Here is a 21,257-nt window from a genome sequence, read left to right as displayed (position 1 = left end):
TCGACTTTAAGCCTAATTCAACTCTACAAAATCAACTTATAAGGTAAGGTTACACTCACTTATATATTATAAATTGACTCTTCCAACACACCCCTCATGCAAAGGCATATACATATCGATAAGCTCTAACACATGTTAAAAAGTGGACTTTAAGCAACTCAACCCTACAAAATCAGTTTGTTATGAGGTGAGGTTTGCACACCCCTTGCCCATAACCATACATTTAGAATGAAAAATATTCCTTCTTTGGGTTCCATCTTTTTCCTTATTCATACTACCCAACAACCTCCTAACCATCAAAAGATTCCCCCCAAAGGTGGTACTTCACACTCCTTGTCCTCCTCATCATTGTTGCGGTCTTAGGTGAAATAATATCACTTTTTGGTGAAGTAGACATATTCCTGCAACATTAGTGAAACAAATACAATAAAAAAAATTTAGAAACTCACTCTAAATCCACTCATGTATCACACTTGTAGGCTTTTTGTCAAATATATTCTCTTTCCTTTTACCACTCAAATTTCCTTTAGCGCTTGACAAAGATCTTCAGTGGCTTAAACGTAATGAAATCTAAAATTTCACTTAAGAGGCCAAGAAAATGCAAAACTTCTAGACAAAACTTCAAAGAATTTTAAAGAATACAAAAAACAATAAAAAGGACTACCAAATGAGTTCAGTGAGATAACGTGGAGACCCTAAGAAAATTGGTTGAAAATAATTCAATAGATTAACAATCATAACAATAGTCCAACATAATCTATATGCATTGGACTCTTTCCAATTCTTTTACTTTAGATCCTTACTTCCAATAATTTTTCTTCTTAATTTTGCTGTCCAAACACAATAATTCAGAATATACACGACTGTAGAAAAGACTCGCTGGGCAAGAAGACTTGTTGGCTAAGCAAGGATGAGGTCGCTAGCTAGCAGTTCTCTCTGACTTCTCTTGCTTGGCGAGATTACGAGCTCGATGAGCAATAGTATGTTGTTAGGAAACCCTAATTTACGAATAGAAAACCCTTCTAATGCTAAAAATAATTAATTGAAACAAAAAATACAAAAACAAATAATTTCTACAATTCAAATGTAGAAATTCTCAATTTAAATTGAAGAACACCACGAACACAAATATTAAAAAAAAATAGTTTTTTTTCATATGGTACAAAGATAATGATATCAGATAAGATATTAAAATTTATATTTGTATCATTAAGAAAAAATCCAAACCAAAACCTTCCTTTGAATAAAAAAATGATATGATCCTATCTAAGAAAGACTAAGATAGTTTTTGACTTTGAATTCCTTCTGAAATATAAACAAGAAAATCAGATAAAGAACACCGAAGATATACGCCACAATCTAGCAAATTGACAAGTAAAAGAAGATTTGCCACAAGTCACTCTTTGATAAGAACCGATGATATAGACGTCACAATAAATAAGATTGATAAGTTAAGGAAGATTCATCATAAAGATATCAATCTTTGATAAGAACCTAAGGCCTAAGCAAAGAACAAAGAGAATCATCTCTATAATAAAACAAACTTCAATATATGATTAAAAGTATTTACATAAGCTTTTGGTACCTCTATATATAAACACATAAGTTTAAGAAAACATAGAAAGTCCAAATACGTTTCCCCAAAAACTAATTGAAATTCATAAACAAAAACAAAAACGAACTCATCATCCAAAGATGTAAAAGACGTACAATTGGCACCCAACGAGACTTTTGATCAATAAAACGATAATTAAATGCTCGCCTAACAAACCAAGTCACCTAGTGAACTTACTAAGTTGAAAAACAAAAAAATTATTCTTTAAGTGTACTCCAAGCCATGATCTTCATGTCCTTCGAGTCCCCAACTTCTTGGAACATCATAAGCTTTACACGGATATGGTCTTCTAATTCTTTGACTCTTGATCTTATCCTAGGTCCTTTGAATTGCAAAGTTTCCTCTTCAAATTCTTATTGATTTGTATCTATGGATAACCCTCTATCACCTCCACTCCTATAAATTGAAGTCTTTACTCAATTGTAAATCACTCTTAAATATAGTAAGAAACCTCTGTCAAGATTACTCCAGAAACCTTTCTTCTTTGAGAGTCAATTAGGCAAGAGCTTCCTCCAGCCCCTTTCATCTAGAATTGGCTTAACCTTTCTAGAGAGCTCCCTTCCACACCATTATGTTGAACATATCTTCTCAAATTGCTTCCGCTAATCCTCCACACCTAAGATTCCTTCCATCATTCTATGAAGCTTGGAGTCATCAATTGGATTGACTTACTTTGACACCCTTCTATGCTCCTCGAAAGAATAGGACGAAGCTCTTAAGTGATGACATCATATTCCTCAAAAGAGAATGTGTACTATAAATGAGATCATGGTGATAAAACTTCAATCCAATGTTATTCACTACAAGAAAATATTTAAGTGACAACTAATTTTAGAGACAAAAAATAATTGGTCACAATAGTGCAAATTTAGATACTAATCTATAAATTAAAAATTATTGATCTCTAAAATAATTAATATTATGAATAAAAAAATTATTGTTAGTGACCAATTAGACTCTAAATTAGATACTAACATCAGCTACTAAAGTTTTGACTATCAAAGAAATTAGTGTCTAAATTACTCACTGATTAAGGGTTTAGTGATAAAAAAATAATATAAGTATTCTTGTTTGTGGGTTACCCGTCAAGCCAACACCAATTCCACTCGATTTCGTTTGATATGCTAGGTTGATTTTAACTCATATTTAAAAAAAAAAAAAAACTACATTTTTTTTAATCAAACCCAAACCCGAAATAAGGACAAATTGACTTATCATTTGAAATTCATTGGCAAAATTAGGAATGTATTGTCTTGTATTTTATGTTACGAGTGTAGATCCGTGGATTAAAAAACCAGTGTAGATCCGTGGATTAAAAAACCACTATTATTTGTTGGTTTAAGATTACTATGTTTAAAATTTTATTTATATATATATATGTATGTATGTATAGATAGATAGATAGGTGAATGCAAATATCATTTAATTAATCGATTCGATAAGGTCAAATTAGACTTTAAATTGTAAAATTTATCTCAAAGAGTTTTTAATTCTTCTAAAAGCATATGTAAACTTACATTAAAATTTCAAGCATATGATATAGTATATAATTATTGTGCATATATCTGCACGAACAAGGGCAAGAAAGAAATAATTCATGACGATAAGCAAGAACAGTTTGGGTAGGTAGATGTAGCTGTTCCATGGACGTTCCTTCCAGAACAATAAACTCGTTTTCCTCCTTTAGAAGAGACAATGTTAATTTGATCCAATGTAATGTTGAAACAACCTTGTGGATCACAATTTAAGGTAATAGCTTTATCATACGCTGATGTTCCATTAAAATCACGAAATGTGATTTCACTCACTTCAACTTCTCCCCACTAATTATTCCAAAAAAAAAATACAACTCTTATAAGTAATAAATAAATAATTAATTATCGACAAAGACTTTATTGAAAAGTTAGTAATATTTTCTATAACGTTTAAAATATTAATTGAGTTAAGTGAGTGATTACCGTTGAAGGATCATTGTAGAATTGGTTAATAACTATTGGGTTGCCAGCTTTTATCAATGTAATTTGCTCAAAAGTGATTGCTCTTGCATAACCTGGTCCGTTCTGGAAAAAAAAAATTAACAATATATGAAATCTTCCTTTCAAATGCTAAGAAATAACGAAGAAAAATCATTTAAGGTTTTTTTTTTAATTCTTTAGTTTTTGTTTGTCCATAATCTCAAAATTCCTTAGAATAATTTTATTATCAGTTTTATCAAGCACATATCTAATTAATCAATATTACTGGAAGATATTGCTTAAAGGATTACACTACATGTAAATAGGTGTTGTACACATCATTTTAGAAATTAGTTTTATAAGTCTGATTAGACTTAAAGTTCACAATTACAATTAAGATGATATCAAAATTATTAAAAATTTATATTAACAAAGTTTATTGGATATTGAATTTTAGTGTCCTTGGATTGTCGTATTCCTACTATTTAAGATAGAGAGAGTGACCTCTCTCCTATCCATTAGACAATGAACATTTCTATTTTATATTATTAACTAAAAATAAATAAAAGAGATAAATCAATTGAATGTAATTAAATATATATAACTAAAACTAAATTAAGAAATAAAAAATAAAGAATTGAAAATTCTTTAAAAATTCTAGATTTATTAAAGAAGAAAGTTGATAGATTTAAATAGAAAATATAAGTAGGTAGCATAACTAGTCTAGATTCTCTATTGATTTTCTTATATTGTTCTCTGCTGAATATTAAAAATATATTATGTCAGTACTTAAAGTATCTTTTTAATATATTTTAAAATGTCAAAATTAGTGATAATCCATTTATGAGTCACAGTAAATAAACAACAACAAAAAAATCTAACAAGAATCTAAATTCGTAGCATGAATCAAACCCTTATCGCTAGCTTGGAAGGTCAAGGATTATAAACCACACTAATTCATCATTTTAATTTAACTTGTCTATTTTTATAAAATTAAATTAAATTTTAAAATTTTTTTTAAGAACAAAATTTAAAATTACATTACATGTTATATGTGATTATAGCATAATAGGTATAGGATACAAATTGAAATACACCCTTGTATATATCTTTTTTTTAATTGTAGGATATTGAAGAAATTTTTGTCTACTTATATCTCATTTTCAAAGATAAAAAAGTTATTAATTACTTTTTCAATTATATAGTTATTGTTCCCTTAACTTTAATTAATATAAACACTTAGTTATTTATTGTAAAGTCGAAACGGAATAGAAAACTTTATACCTATTTTATTAAGATAAAAGATCATTGCATTTCAAGATTTTTAAGTGAAAATCCTAAAACACAAATGAATTAAAAAAAAATAAAATAAAAACTTACAGGAAATGTCTTGATTCTTGCTCCATTTGTTGTCCTGGTGAAGCTGCAATTTTGTACATAAATTTGTTCTGCTGTCATAGCATTACCTCTACCCAAGCTTCCAATACTGATTAATTCATCACATTTGTTCAAGTTAGTAATATATAACTAAATATATTAACTTAATGCAATGTTTGTTTAAAAAAAAATCACGGATGTTCTTAGTATATATTTTATGAAACACCAATTCTTTTCATTTTAATATTGATTTTAGATAAATTACTTTAGGTGTTTAAGTAAAATTTAAAAGAAAATTCTTAAAACCGTAAGATAATAGTTTTATAATATCATCTAGTGTGTGATAATTTCCTGAAATTCTTAGTGACAAAATATATATATATATATATATATATATATATATATATATATATATATATGTATGTATATGTACATCTATACCTTATTCCATGACCAGGTCCACAAGCAACCCCAGTAACATTGACATAGGAGGAGTTACCACTGATGGCAATACAATCATCACCTATTAGAAAAACAATGTAAGTTTGAAAGTGCAGATATACTTATTATATATCTTCCATTAATGATAAATATGTTTTTTTTCTTTCAAATTATTACTAAAAACTAAGTTTTATTTCTAAATTAAATTATAAAGTGCTTTATAGGTCATAAAAAACATTTTTTCTATCAAACGATATGAGAAGGTTACATTGTGAAATTCTGTTTGTTAAATAAAAAGTTTACAGATAAAAGTTTTTGCATGACCTTTTGCAAAAATTAAATATTTCATGGTTTAGATTATTAATAGAACATAATAATTATTTTATTATAATAGCTTGAAGATGAAAACCATATTTAACTTTAAATTTAATATATCAGAAATTTGAGAAATTTAGTGATGAAAGTCTCAGGTTTCACATTCAATAATATATAAAAAGGATAAATTTGCAAACCCATCTTTTCAAAATTTTGATTTAAAAAGTAGTTGAGTTATAATTTAAGACTCAATTATTTATGTATAAACACCTTTTACTAAGTCCACTCAAATAATTCATTAACATTAAATAATATTTTTAGTATTAATTGCTTTTCATACGAAGTATTATCTGTTTTGAAAAGTTAGTTCTATCACATTTTTTTTCTTATAAGACATTTCATAAAGGACGAGATATTTAAATTATTTTAGATCTTGACTTTTAAGTAATATAAAACTATTAGATGTAATAATAACATTATTTTATATATATATATATATATATATATATATATATATATGAATTGTGTATTTATGAGATGAAAACTTATATTACCACATGCTATATTTGAATCTTTGATCCAGATATTTTTTGAAGCATAAACATCAATTCCATCGGTGTTGGGAGTGTTGGGAGGAGAATGAATAGTGATAGAAGAGAATGTGGCATTGTCACAATCATTGACGTTTATGTGAGATCTTGGACTGTTCATAATGTTCAAGTAACTAACGCTAAGATCATTGCATGCATTGAAACTAATGACCTGCATTGCATCATTCACATCACAAATTTACTATATTTTAATATCAAAATTAATATGAAAGACAAAGAAAGTACGAGAAGAGAAAGTTTAGAAAAAGTCAAACCGATGGTCGTCGACAATGTTTGCATGACCACCAAGTAGAACCCGAACCATGTAGTGATCCTTCACTTCCATCAACTATCAGACCATTTACATTTGTTATCAAAATCCAAGTAAAATAGTAAGATCGCCATTTCTTCTTCGCAGGTGCAACCAATTTTCCTTGAATCTACAAAATAAATCATAGAAAATTAAATAACAACAATACAAATACATATTTTAAGGATGTTGTTGTTATTAATACAATAATAAAAAAAGTTAAATATACTTTTCATCTTCAAATTATGTTCGTAAACTAAAATATATACTTCTTTTGTTTCTGTACTTGAAAAAATATTGTAAAATGTCATTTCTAGAAAACGAGGTCATAATCTAACATGAAACTTTGCTTGACAAATGGTAATCTTCACAATTTTTTTTTGGCTGAAAATAATGTTTTTGAATTTATATAAAGTATAGGAACAAATTAGGTATATATTTAATTTCAAGATGAAACACAAATTTTGAAAATTATCTAAAGTAAATGTTTAATTACTCGTATATGGTACTCACTTTGGTAAGGATGTGTCAATCTGGTTCACACCTTTGAAAACATGTCAATTTAATTTTTGAAAAAGTGTCTCAATTAGGTCTCTTTTAGACAAAAATACTAACACCGTTAACCATATATCACGTGTCAATATGTTGTTTTTTTTATTTTTATTTTTATTTTTTATAAAAAAATGATCACATATCACGTTCTTGGTGTGACATGTAACATTGTCAGCGGTAACTTTTAGTGATAAAAGTCATTTTTAATAATAAAATATTAGTATAACATTCATATAAATAATAAATTTGGTCTCAACTAGGAGAGACGATATTATTCTATTTTGAAAAAAAAATAAACAAAACATGAGTTAATAATATACAATAATGTAATATGTTAAAAATTCATTTTTAATAAAAAATATTAGTATAACATTTATACAAATAATAAATTTGGTCTGAAATTGGGGAGAAACAATATAAATATCAGTATCTAATATTTTAAAAATATTTATACTTAATTAGTTTTTAATCTTATAAAAAATTGATTATTTTTTTTAATTATTAAAAAAATTGAGACAGAATTGAATCAAAGACACAAAAATAGAGACAAAATTGAATCAAGAAGATATATAATGAGACTAAATTACAATCAAGACAATAACATTTGATAGTAATACTAACACGTAATATTGTCATGTGACACTGATAATGTTACGTATCACATCAGGAACCTAACACGTGACAATTTTTTCTTTTGAAAAAAAAATTAAAAATTAAAAAATCACATATTAACACGACGTTAACGACATTAATAATTAAAAAAAAATCTAATTGAACCAAAAATAAAAAATACATTTAATAATAATAATAATATTATTATTATTATTGAAAGAAGGAAAAACATAAAAAATTATTACAATACACAGTTTAACTTAATGTATTATAAGTGTAGAGAGAGAAATTTGATACATATTTTAATAAACAAAACGTCCCAAGATGGATAAAAGTTTAATAAATATGACCAACTTAAAACAGTTATGAATTTAATAATTCACTCCATTTTAAAAAGAAACATGAAATTTTTTCGTTAGAAAATATCTTTAAAGAATGATTAATTTTATTAACAAAAAATAATTAGTCTGACGAATTTAAATACCATTTTATAAACTAAAAGTTATTAATAACTAAAATAGTTTTAAGAAATTATAATTGATTTTTAAATTAATAACTAAAATAATTTTTATTATGAATTGATGATTAGTATTAGCTATTAATGAAATTAGTCTTTAAATCGACAATTGGTCTCTAATCATGTTTTTGAAAAATTGTATTGTAGTATATTTTGATTTACCGTGTATATATACATTCGGGATTTGATTTTTTCATGACAACAAGAAGAATATATTTTAGAAAACTAATTTTTTGACTACTAAATTTTGATAAATTTTTCTTACAATCTTAAAGACATATTCTAAGTGGTTTTCCATTTTTTTTATATTTTCTCATTTTCCATATTCTAAAACTAATTAAAAGATATCACCTCATATTGTAAGAGAAAATTTTCAAAATTTAGTAGTCAAAATATCATTATTCTACATTTTAAATGATAAATAAAACAACAATTATTAAGAAAGTGCAATTAATAATCTATAATTGCCATTGACAGTTTATACTAGTATTTATAATATAACTAATGTTGCCATTAATAATCAATGTATAACTATTAAAATATAATTTCTATTTCCGTTTTCCGTTTAACATTGTAAAGGAGATTAACGGCGGATGTTAGAAAAAAAAGTTTAATTATATTTGAAGTACGTATCTCATAAAGTCTCTACTATTTTTTTTTTTATCGAGAATTTTAAGTTTTTATATGTTTAATTAAGTTTCTGTCCTTTAATTATTTATAAGTTGATAATGTATATGCTATTTTATCAATTTTCTTTCTTACATGTTTTCGCATTATAAAAGGTATGAAATCATGCGATTAATATAAGAAAATATTGTGATTAATGTAAAATGTCAAGTGATTTTATTTATTTAATTAAAAATATGTTAAAATATACATTTGTTCTCTATTTTTTTAGTTGTGTCAATTTAATCATAATATTTTTTTTAATCAAGTTATAATTTTTGTCAATTTTATTCAATTTGATCAATTTTTTTAATGTCCTTTAAATAATTAACTGTAATGTATAGTGACTGTCACATGTCACTTTGTATTTTTTTATTTTGTTTAAATTTTTTATAATTTTTAAAAAATGTCCACGTGTGAACTTAACATTGTGCCACATGTTTAAGTCAATGTTTAATATTAAATTTTGTCCATGTATTAATTATTTTTACTCAAATTTTATTAAAATTTAACAATTTTGTTCCACCCCAAGTGAGAGTAAATTTAATTTTTATATAATTGTTATAATGATGTTTTTATTAAACTTACATTTTTATTAAATATTTTTGGTTTAGGGTTATGATTAATTTAATGATGGTGACTAATATCATTGATTTGAAATTTTAAGAGGTTAAAAATCAGAGGTGATATTTAAAATTTTGAGAGGTTAAAAAATGAGGATTTGATTTTAAAATTTAGAGAGGTAAAAAAGTGGGGAGTAACACCATTTATTTATGTGATCATGTAATTTTTAACGTCTTACAATTTTAGATTAATAATATTAGTCTTCGTCCTTACAATTTATTATAATTTTAAACTAATTATAACCCTAAACAAAAAATATTTAATAAAAATGTGAATTTAATAAAAGTATCATTATAATATTTATAGAAAAATTAAATTTGATTTCAATTTAGAGTGGGACGAAAGTGTTCTATTTAAAAAAAGTTACGAATAAATTGAACAAAAATAATAAATAAAGAGACCAAATTAAATATAAAACATTGACTTTGACATTTGACACGTTGTTGGGTTGACACATGAACATTTAAAAAAAAAAACAAAACACCAGAAAGTGATACGTGATAGTCAATGTTCACTACCATTAATTATTTAAACGACATTAAAGAAAAGACCAAATTTAACAAAATTAACAAAAATTAAAAGTTAATTGAAAAAAATATTATTAGGATTGAATTGGAAAAAAAAAAAACTAAATGTGTATTTTAATAAAAATAAGTTTGATAAATAGATCATAATCGTGATAATAATGACTTTTTTATCCTAGTAAGTAATGACGTGGAAGTGATTAAGAGTATAATAATTTTTGTTATCACATGTTTTTAAAGTCGAAAAACCACTTAACATTTTCATTAACCATACTTAATTAACAAAAAATTAAAAGAAGTACTTAATTAAAAAATATAAAAGAAATGTAATATTTAATAAACTAAATAAATTAATAAAAATTCAATTAAAAATATCCAAATTGATAAAAAACTTAAAATTTAACATAAAAAAAAACACACACACAATTTCTCTTACGTCTTGGCAAAAACTATCATTGATTCTTATGTATTTATTTAAAATTTTAAAAAACACATTACTTTTTTCATTATTAACTCTTAAATAGTTTATGCATGTATTTATTATATTAGATGGAGAGAGAAATAAATAAAATAGAATACTGTATAACTATTTAATAATATAATGAAGAAAATTTATTATATTTATCAATTCCTGAAAAAGTAATCTTAAAATACAAATAACATTTAAGAGATGATTAATAAATTAAAAATCATAAAATTTTAAAGTGCAAAAAAGAAAAATATTAAGTAAACAAAAAGAAATAATTGTTTGATTAATTGGATGTAATATTATAAATACCTGAATTTGAACACTTGAGGCCTTGCAAGGACCCTTTAGAATTAAGGGTGACAAAAGGAATTCATAATTTGAAGGTATAATTAGAGTTCCCATCTCTTCTGCTCCACAAGTGCTTTCCCATGCTCTTAAAAATGCCTACCATAAATTCAAAACCCAAATATTAAATTTAATTAATTGGAGAAAAAAAATTTAATTTAATATATTTTTTAATTTATTCCTTGAAAATCTGAAATAATTGCTTTTGGCTATTCATTTTTAAAACAGATATTTATTTTAGAAATTAAGTACTTTTATTTTTAACAGAATATTTGGTATAATGTTGCAAGTATAGTAGTGAATGGTTATTGAGAAGATTTTAGGACATCTTTAATACATTAATTATGTTTAGGATGATATAAATTTAAGATACGTAAGACATACTTATTAAAGTATGTTAACATGATATAAAATTTAAAATTCAAAGTCTTAAGTAAAACCTTAAGTCAATAATAAAATATATTTGTCTTGAAAATACTAAATATTAAAAAATATGCGATATAATGAAATCTGCACACAAAAATAAATAAATTAAGAGATGACATTATGAGTATGTAATAATAGAGATGGTTTTATCTTGTTTCAATAATGAAAATTAAAATATAAAAGAAATAAAAAAATTCACTCATTTTTATAGGTATTAGAATAGTCTTTAAATTTTGTAAATTTGAACATCTTCCACCGTTCTAATTACATGTTTTTATTAATTTTTCAGCTTAAATCGTAACAAAAATATCTTTATATATATATATATATATATATATATATAATATGTTTTTAGTCAAAATATATTATTGCTTTAAATTTTAATATAATTTAATTTCAAACTTTAAAAATAATAAATATAATCTTTTTAACTCAATTGCATTAACTTTTTTAATGTATCAAATGATAATTCAAATCGATGTTTGAGTTGTTTACCTTAGTGACACGTTTAAATTCAAATGTCAATATAAAATATTTAACACGTACAAAAAATTTAATATAACTAAATTAAAAAAATTATATTTACTCATATTTTTTTTAAGTTAAGGAGAGTGAGAGTGGATTTTTATTAAAATGTTTCATTATTACTTGGTTAAAGTAATAGATAAAACAATAGTAAACCATAAAAATTCTAAAAATAAAATGTAAAGAGAGTAAATTGAAAAATGAGGATGAGGAAGAAACTAAAACTTCATACTTGTGAATCATCCGTTTTTCCATTTCCCTTAGCACCAAAATCGATGACGTTATATGCGTTCGTGGTCGAATTGAACACAACACATATACATGGGGAAACAAAAGCAAGAATCAAACCACAAATGATAAGGCTTCGCATGTTTCACTCAAGGGAATTTTTTCTTGTTTTTGTTGAACTTTTTTTTTTATTTAATTTTTTGTGAAGAGTTCACTGCAGTGATTTATGTTTTGTGAAGGAAGCACACATGTGGGGTTCAATATATACCAAATGCAACATAATGCAACATATCTCTCTCTGTTACTTTAAGTGAATATTATTAATTAAGTGAGAGATATAAACACTTTTGTCTTTTTTTCAAATATATAATAAATTTGATGTGGACAATTCATTTAAATATGTTTAATTGCGTGTTTTTTATTTATTTATTTGGATTAAATACGTTTTGATTTTTTATTTTTAGTCAAAATTGAAATTAGTTATTCTGTGAAATTTTAGTTCAATTTAGTCCTCCAGTTTTAGAATGTTTGAATATAGTCCTCCAATTTTAAAAATGTTTGAATATAGTAATTTTAATCAAATTTTGTTTAGTTTATTTAAAGTTTTTGTGATAACATTTAAGTTATTTACTTTGTTTGACACAATTTCGCTTCAATGTAAGTTGAAAAACGCGTTTGAAACGTCAAATAAACTTAACAAAAATCAATTAAAAGATTAAATTAATACATTTTTTAAAGATAAAAGATTAAATTGGTCTAAAATTTCAAAAAATAACTAATTATAATTTGCATTAAAAGTTAAGGATCAAACCCTTTTTATTTTGTTATATTAATTGTGAAACTCAGTTTTAAGATGATTCTAAAAAGTAATAATGAGTATTAAAATTATATATTATATTGAGTATATAAATTAAAATCATAATTGTCTAGTTATGGATGATGGTATACAAATATCACATTTTTTACTCTTCACCTATTCAATATTAATAAAAGAACATTTTTATTTTTAAATATAAAAATGAAAATGTTAATATTTTATTAGGTGATTGATAAATGTAAGAAGATCAAAAGGTGTATGTTTATAATTTTTGTTTATTGTAATTTTAAAAAAATCGTAAATTCTCTTTGTGTTTTCTCTAATTTTCTAAAGCTGAATTTCATCACTTTTTCTATTATAGAGTGTCAGGGGAACAATGACAGACAAAATCGACACTAACCGGTTAAAACTTCAATCAATTAAGTTGTTATATTTTCTTAGATTTTAAGTTTCATTTTTTTTGTTATTGCAATCAAAATGAAAGTTGAATAAATTAATCTTTCTTAGATTAAGTTTGTTATCGTGGAAACAAGTCAAATATAATGCATTATGAGCTTGCATCTAATATTCTCTTTGGATTTTTGATGACGATATCTCCTTTCATTATTATAGACCATAATTGATATTGCGCTAATTTACGTGATTGATAAGTGTACGAAATGTTCAAATAATTTTCAAATTTTTTAATTTATATTTATGGATTTTTCACAATTGGACTGGCAAATAATTTGTACTTAATAAATTATAATAAATAACCATATATATATATATATATATATATATATATATATATATATATATATAATCTTTTAAGATTTTCATATATTTGATATATTATTCGATTCTTATATAATTTACACTTATATGTAAAATATAAACCAAATATTAATATTTTTCAAAATTATCAAATACAAACTTATTAAAAGACAATAATCAAAATATTAATAAAAGATAAAGTACTTATCTTTTCTAAATTTATCTATAAAATTTTCATTATCTAAACAAATAATAATCAAAATACTAATAATAAAAGATAAAGTACTTATGTTTTCTAAAATTATTTATAAATATTTAATTATTAAAAAGATAATAACTAAAATACCAATAAAATATAAAAATAAACAAAATAAAAATATGATAATGCTAATTATTAGGTACTCCTCTTGATTTCTTTGTTGGATTGTGTTTTAAGAGATTTTGGAAACTTTTTTACAATATTTGTTTGACGGATATGTACAAAAAATGTTTGAAGTAGGACAAATGTGTTAAGCAAAATGTTGAGAGTTGCGTTTGATGAAGAGTCCTTACACTAAAAGAAAATCACCCATTACAAACAAATATAATCTGTCGACAATAACAAAAAATCGTCAATAATTTGTTAGTATAAATTATGTTTGGGTGTTCCTCCTCCTCCTCTTCTTCTTTTTCCTTTTCTTTTCTTCTTTTTCCACTTCTCCTCGTCGTACCTCAAGTGTCATTGTCGTCACCACCAATTAACCATTGTCATCTCTGACTCATCCTCCTCGTTCTCCTCCTTATCCTCTTTCTGTTCTTCTTCCTCCCACCTCCTCTAACTCCAACAGTAATCGGTGTCACTCCTTTGATGTCACCATTGGCTCCGACCTTCTCCTTCTCCTCATCATTATCTTCTTTAATACCATCTTCTTCTTCTTCTTTTCTCTTTTACTTCTCAGCCATTTCCCTTAAAATATAAAAAATCTCATCAATCTGAGTGTGAAATTTATCGCTGGATTTGTTAATGGAAAAATCTGTCCAAATCAGAGTTATCATTTTTTGATAAAATTCATTGACAAAATAGACCTTTGGATACGTTACTAATGAAAGTATCTATCGATAATACAATTCTAATTCACCGATGGATCTAATCTGTCGGCAAATATTTATGTTGATAATTTAAATTCTAAAATTCGTCAATAATTTTGGATACACTAACAAATTTATTTCTTTCCATAATTACGATAATTCTTGTCATCTTAGGCACAACTTCAACTTTATCAACATGCTACCTAAAAGTCTTTTGAAATATGTTTTCACAATAATAACTCCTTAGATTATTTATAGTTAAATAAATGCAAAAATAAAAATATTAGAGACATAAAAGATTTACTAGTGGTAATTTTATACTGGATCATTTGTAAACTTTATATTACATCTAGTTATTAATCAACTTAACCAACTTTCATTAAGTAGACTAATGTTGCAAGTTAAAGTACTATTTTGATATAATCACTTTTGCCCACTTTGAATGCAATTTTTTTTTATATTTTTTTGTAGAACTTTATATAGTTTCTTTGATAAGATTTTGGATATAATCTTAACTTTTCATTTAATGCATCATTAGACACAAGGCCTACATTCAAAAGAGCTTAAGTTTTTCGATGATCACAAACAAAATTGCAATAAGTACTTTTTTTAGTCTATATAAAATCATTCAAAAAGAAGAAAAGAGATATATATTATGCTACATAGTGCGAAAATGTTGATAAATTTTTACGTCCTTAGAAGCTTTATAGAAACTATTGTTCATGTTCACTTAGCAAACTTGAAGAGAATGCATAAAACTTATATACGTTAGAAGACGATATTCCTATAGAGAGCAACTTTTTTTTATTGATCGATCACTATTAAAATAATTTGTCCATCTTAGTCAAGAGTGTCTATTTGAAAAATAATATTCATTTATTAGCCATGAGTGACTATTGTGTAAAGAACGCCTAGTTAAGGCAAGAATGATTTGTTCAAAGAATATACTTGATTAAGTCAAAAGTGACTTGTTGAAAGAATACATTGGATAAGTAAAAACTGGTTGGTTATTAGAATACTTGTATAAACTAGAAGTAGTTTGTTGAAAGAATACTTGAATGAAGCCAGTTAAGAGTGTGATTGTGATCAATAACAATAAACAATGGATTAACCAATAGTGACTACGAGGCTAAACAATACTCAAGAGATTAGTATGGAGTGGCTATGAGCCCAAACAAAAGAATGACTACAAGCCCAAAAAATTATGGAAAATGTTTTTTTGAATGGGTCTTGAATCTTAACCATTAGATCTTCTCATATTTAATAGTCAGGGATCATGACCGTTAGACTCCCCGGTGTCACATTGATCTCTACAAGTTGCATACCTATCAATCAATCTTTTTGTCATTGTGTTTCTCGAGGCTGGGGGCTACTATACCTATAGGGTGAGATGACCAAAGAAATACAAATTTTCTTTGCACATACTGGCCAAACCAAAATCGGCGGTAGTATAGAGACTTGAACATGTCATGTTAAGTCTGAGGGCTAGAGTACCATATATGTTCAAGTATATCTCGACCACCTAGACTGATATGTAGTCGACATAAGTATACTCAGCGAGAGCAACACCATACCAACCACTTCTTTAACATAGGCAAAATGAGATTAAGTTAAGGCAAATGATAAAACATATTAGTAGAGTATTATGCATAATTATTCAAGGTAATTAGTCACGTGGATCTGGCTCATAGAGGTAAAAAAGCCATGTTATAAATAACACAATACACAAGGTAAATTGATTATGTTCCATTATTAGTACTGACATTTGATACAATTTAACGTACTTAACTGACTTGAGTGTTGGAGTGTCTCTTGGAAGCACACCCCTCTCAACTTTAGAGAGATGAGTACCCAAAACATCTCGACTTAAAAGTACAAAGTTGCAGCTTGAAATGCACATGAAGAGATAGAAACTATCTTTACAAGATATATTCGGTATCGTAAGAACATCGTTGTTTCTTCTACCATTTGTTTGTTATGAACAATGATATACAAATACCTTAATTTTATCTGCACCTACTATATATTTAATTTATTTTTTCCTATATCTTTATCTTTTTATCACATCTATAAATCTATCATTTTTATTCTCTTATCAAGTATATGTTAAATATCAATACATCTTTTTAATATTCATAAATATTTTTATTATAAAAGATACCGACTGTCACTGTTGTGGAGTTGACTAGAACAAGTTTCTCTAGAATAGGTTTTTGTCTGGAAATTATTTAAGTACTGCAGACATCACATTGGTCCAATTTCAACACAAGTCCCCACCTGTTAAATGACAGAACAATGATGAACAATATGAGCCATGAAAAAAAGTGTTAAATTTCAGTTAAGATATCTGAGAAATAGAACTAGATTTAATATATGTGGTCTAGTGTGATTCAACGAGGAAGTGTCTGTTATAATCCAAACTAAACCTTGGCAAGGGTTCGAAAATCTGAAGATAAAGTCAGAGGACATTTATTATCAGATATATAGACTATTTAATGTGACATTGAAGTGTCAGTTCATACCCCATATCTGGCTTAAAAGATGTGCATATCTTTGGCTTTTTACCTTGATGGATCCTGTTGCAGATTATAGATTAGCTATTTGAATATATTCAAAGTGGTGGAATGGGAAAGCATTATTGGCTTTAGTTTCTTTGCTTTACGGTACTAACATTTCTAGACATCAGAAATGCAGTTTCTAACACCACTAGTCAACTCAACCAATAACAAACAATCTTAAAACTTAAAACTTAAGTATCCATTACAAATAATAAACCATAGCATGAACTTTGCACATCCTAGCTGATGACATATTACAAGAAAAACACGACACCAAGCCACTTGTTTTTTCCAACAAGGGATTGTCCTCAATGATAAAACAAATTTAAATCTGGGATCCCTTAGGCTGAGATTACACTGAGATACAAGAAGAAATAGCACAAAAAGAAGTGACCTATTTTGAATGATATAATAGAATGGCAGAAAGGCTAATCCTTTATGGCAGGCCTATGGATTTCCATATATTCAACGAAGTCATCTATATATTTTTGGTGCAGTTCTTTGTCCCCAACTATCTTACTCATCTCCTCTGCTTCACTTCTATAACTTTTTTCCAACATCACTGCTCTCAATGCATTGGCCAATGATTCTCTGCTGAATTTCTCATCATGCTCACTTCTCTGTACTTGGAACCCTACCCTTCTCTCCTCCATATGCTTAGCGATTATAAATTGTTCATTTTGGAATGGCAACATAACAAGTGGACACCCAACTTGAAGACCCTCAATCACTGAACTCCAACCACAGTGAGTCAGGAATCCCCCAACAGACCTGTGTTCTAAAATCCTCATCTGTGGTGCCCATGTTCTCCACACCAATCCCTTTCCTGAGTTATTCACAACCAGATCCTGCAACTCAACGTTAGAGGTGTTTTGCTTTTTCAGAACCCAGAAAAAGGGAAAACCAGACATTTCTATTCCCTTTGTAATTTCAGTAAAGTCTTCATCACTTAGTCTCACTTCACTTCCAAAAGCTACATAAACGACTGACCCTTTTTCCTGTTTGTCTAACCAATTAAGGATGGTATCCCAGTTTTCATCATTGCTGTCTTCACTAAACTGTAAAGAAGGTGGCAATAACCCAACAGGAATCACTGGTTTCGTATTTATACTTTTAAACAATTTGAGAGGCTCACCTTCAATCTCCATGCAGCTTCTTGAAGCAATAACATGAGCAGCATCAGAAGTCATAAGGAATCGAAACACGTCAGAAACCCCCGATTGATTTGTCTCATTATACTCTTCAGGAATATCTATGCTCCGCAGAGACTCACTGGTTTTTCCTCTACTAAATTCTGTAAAACAATGCATACCAGTTGCACTTAAAATAGAGAAAAGGATGCATGAGATTCCAAGCTGAGAACATATTGGAGGCAACCAATAGGGTGCAAAGTCGTATACTATCCAATGGGGTTTGCATCTCTCCAGAAACTTGGCCAAAGGTTGTTGAAGACCATCAAAAGCCAGCTTGAGGTATGGAATGAGGTGGTGAGGAATGTCCATTGTGGCCTCTGCATTTTCTGGAAGTTTTTCAACACGGGGCAGTGGCAGTTCTATGAGATCCACCAAAGGTTGCAAGTTTTTAGGCACTTTGGGTAGGCGATGGATATTTCTAGGTGTGGAAATGAAAGATATTTTATGACCCTTTTGAGCTATGAGTTTTGCAAGCTCAAAAAATGGACCTATGTGACCAAATGCTAGCCATGGAAACACCACAACGTGAAGCTTCTCGCGCTGTTCCGCCATGGATATGCGTGTGTTTAAGCGTGATTCGTGAATGTGTGGGTTCTTTATCCTGGCATGAATTCCTATTTATTCAACAATGTAAAGACTATATCAACTTTAAGTGGGACCATTTTGAATACTTACTATTCATGATAGCCTTTTTGCATTCATTGGTGTCTCTCTTGTCAAGTTCAAGACATGAGTCAAGAGGACTAAGTTTAACATGTTTTGAAAACCCAGAATATGTTGAATCTTGTGTTGTATTTTTCTGATTCTGGAACAGGAAACTTTCATGGAGGAAAATTTCTCAGACAAATGAAATATGAATGTCACAGTTTTGGATTTTCGCTTAAGATTTTACCTTAGGAATATGTTTGTTATGGAAATACCATTTTTGTTGTGTTTAATAAACAGGAAGTGAAGTTTTTAGTGAAGCGAAATAATGCTCCTCTTGATTAAATTACAATGGGAACTATTTTTTCATTTATATTTCTAATTGGTATTTTAAATGTGAAACTCCTCAGTTTTTCATAAGGTAATATATTCTCAAGTTAGACTTACATTACATATCAATCTTTCCTTTATTTATTTTTTCTTATATATAGGTATCAAATTAAGATGAATACATTAATTCTAGAAGCACAACAGAATAACTTAAAAAGAAACTAAAAAACATTCAAATTTGTATAAGTAACCTTTTACAAGAAATATAATGTTATGGAGATGACTAGTGCAAGTCTCTCCATTATAGGTACTCATCTGAAAATTTGTTAAGTACTGCACACAAGACATTATTTGCTCCAATTTCAACACAAGTATGACAATGATAAACAAAAATACTGTTAAATTTCACAATTAAGATGTCTGAAAAATAGAACTAGAAATATGTGGTCTAGTGGGATAACAACGTGGAAGTGTCTGTCATAGTCCCAACTCAACCATTGCAAGTGGGTTTGAAAATTAAAGGACATTTATTGTCAGATGTAGACTATTGAATGCGATATTGAAGTTTCAGCTAACACCCCATATCTGGCTTCAAAATGTTCATATCCTTTGTTTTTTACCTTGATAGAAATGGGCTATTGCTGTTTATAGGATTGCATGTTTGCAAAGTGATGGAATGGGAAAGCCTTATTTGCTTTAGTTTCTTTACTTGGTAAGTAGACTAATATTTTGATGTGATAATACATATTAGTGTTTACTGTTAGAAAATATTATTTCACTGAAATTTGTAAGGTCCAATTATTTTTGCCCCAATATTTTAGGGTTGTCTTAAACCAATTGGGTTTAGAGGCTGACCCATAGGGTGCTAAGGCCCCTAAAGCAGACAAGGTCTCTCATTCAACTCTCACTTTTGCAAACAGCCCCTCTCATACGTTCTCCTTCCTTTTTAGAAGCTCTGCTAGGGTTTCGAGACCCATTCGTCTTCAAGCAAGTTCAACTCATTTTTCCACCCACGTAAGTTGATTCTTCTCCGTATCTTCCTTGCTTTCAGCTTTGTAGTCGTATTTCTACCTAAGGTTCACGTTGGTAACCTGTCTCGAACCTGCTCTGCTTTTCCAGCTCTCGAGTCCGTTCCTAGAGTTGCGGTGTTCACTGTTTAGCGTCAAAGTGCTCTTGCTAGCTATTTCCAGGTAAAGGAAGCTAGGGATTTCTTATTTAATTCGATTCTTGCTTGTTTTGCCACTGTTTTTCATGATTACATGGCTGATGTGCTACTGAAAATGCTTGGGTGGATTGGTATTGATGTTTGGGTACGAGTGTATGACTGTTGTAGGGAGGACAGTTGCGAGACTTGACGTTCTTGCCCAAGCGACCCAATCTCGCCTAGGCGAGACTTGTAGAAACAGGTCCAAGCTCGCACTTGAGCTCTCGCTCAGGCGGAGAGCTCTCATTTTGAGCGAGGTATCATCTCGCTCAAGCGAGGTATCATCTCGCTCAAGCGAGAGAGGCTCGCCTAAGCGAGGACACGCGGGATCTTGAGGCACGTTGCTGCAGTTGTAGTCCATGCGAGGGGTGACTTTGCTAAGGCGAGGAGTGGCTCGCCTAAGCGAGAACTCGTGAGTCTCGCAGGGTCCTCTGTTGGCAGTCTTGCTTAAGCGAGAACCTGTAGCTTGAGCGAAAGATCCATTTCGCCTGAGCGAGGGTCCTCAGCTTGAGCGAGACTGGTACGAGATTTTACTGCATGACTGTTCTTTCCATGCTTTTGGGTTGTTAATTGCATGCTTGGCTTGGAATACCCT

At 27.9% G+C, this 21,257-nt stretch overlaps 1 protein-coding gene and 1 pseudogene across 1 annotated transcript; both read right to left on the bottom strand.

Annotated features, from left to right (window-relative positions):
- Nucleotides 1–3,210: 3,210 nt before the first annotated feature.
- Nucleotides 3,211–10,969, bottom strand: LOC114166960 (putative polygalacturonase At3g15720). Its single transcript, XM_028051842.2, has 7 exons — nt 10,877–10,969; nt 6,569–6,733; nt 6,258–6,465; nt 5,389–5,470; nt 4,951–5,056; nt 3,574–3,675; nt 3,211–3,438 (listed from the first exon to the last, which is right to left on the bottom strand). Exons 1-7 carry the CDS (start codon nt 10,967–10,969, stop codon nt 3,211–3,213), a joined length of 984 nt encoding a protein of 327 aa, XP_027907643.2.
- Nucleotides 10,970–17,467: 6,498 nt separating this feature from the next.
- LOC114166015 (putative UDP-rhamnose:rhamnosyltransferase 1 pseudogene) lies at nt 17,468–19,076 on the bottom strand (annotated as a pseudogene).
- Between the last annotated feature and the right edge of the window lie 2,181 nt (nt 19,077–21,257).

The sequence above is a fragment of the Vigna unguiculata genome, chromosome 10 (assembly GCF_037176805.1).
Source record: "Vigna unguiculata cultivar grain cowpea cultivar isolate G323 ecotype 2 chromosome 10, ASM3717680v1, whole genome shotgun sequence".
Taxonomy (NCBI): Eukaryota; Viridiplantae; Streptophyta; class Magnoliopsida; order Fabales; family Fabaceae; genus Vigna; species Vigna unguiculata.
Note: the sequence above shows the minus strand (reverse complement) of the source record. Positions and strands in the feature narration are given on the sequence as shown.

Excerpts from the sequence above, each read along its gene's own strand:
- LOC114166960 (XM_028051842.2), bottom strand. The coding sequence starts at position 10,969 with ATGGGAACTCTAATTATACCTTCAAATTATGAATTCCTTTTGTCACCC. Across the intron at positions 6,466-6,568 it reads AACATTGTCGACGACCATCG|GTCATTAGTTTCAATGCATG; the intron begins GTTTGACTTTTT and ends GATGCAATGCAG. Across the intron at positions 3,439-3,573 it reads TCTACAATGATCCTTCAACG|TGGGGAGAAGTTGAAGTGAG; the intron begins GTAATCACTCAC and ends TGGAATAATTAG.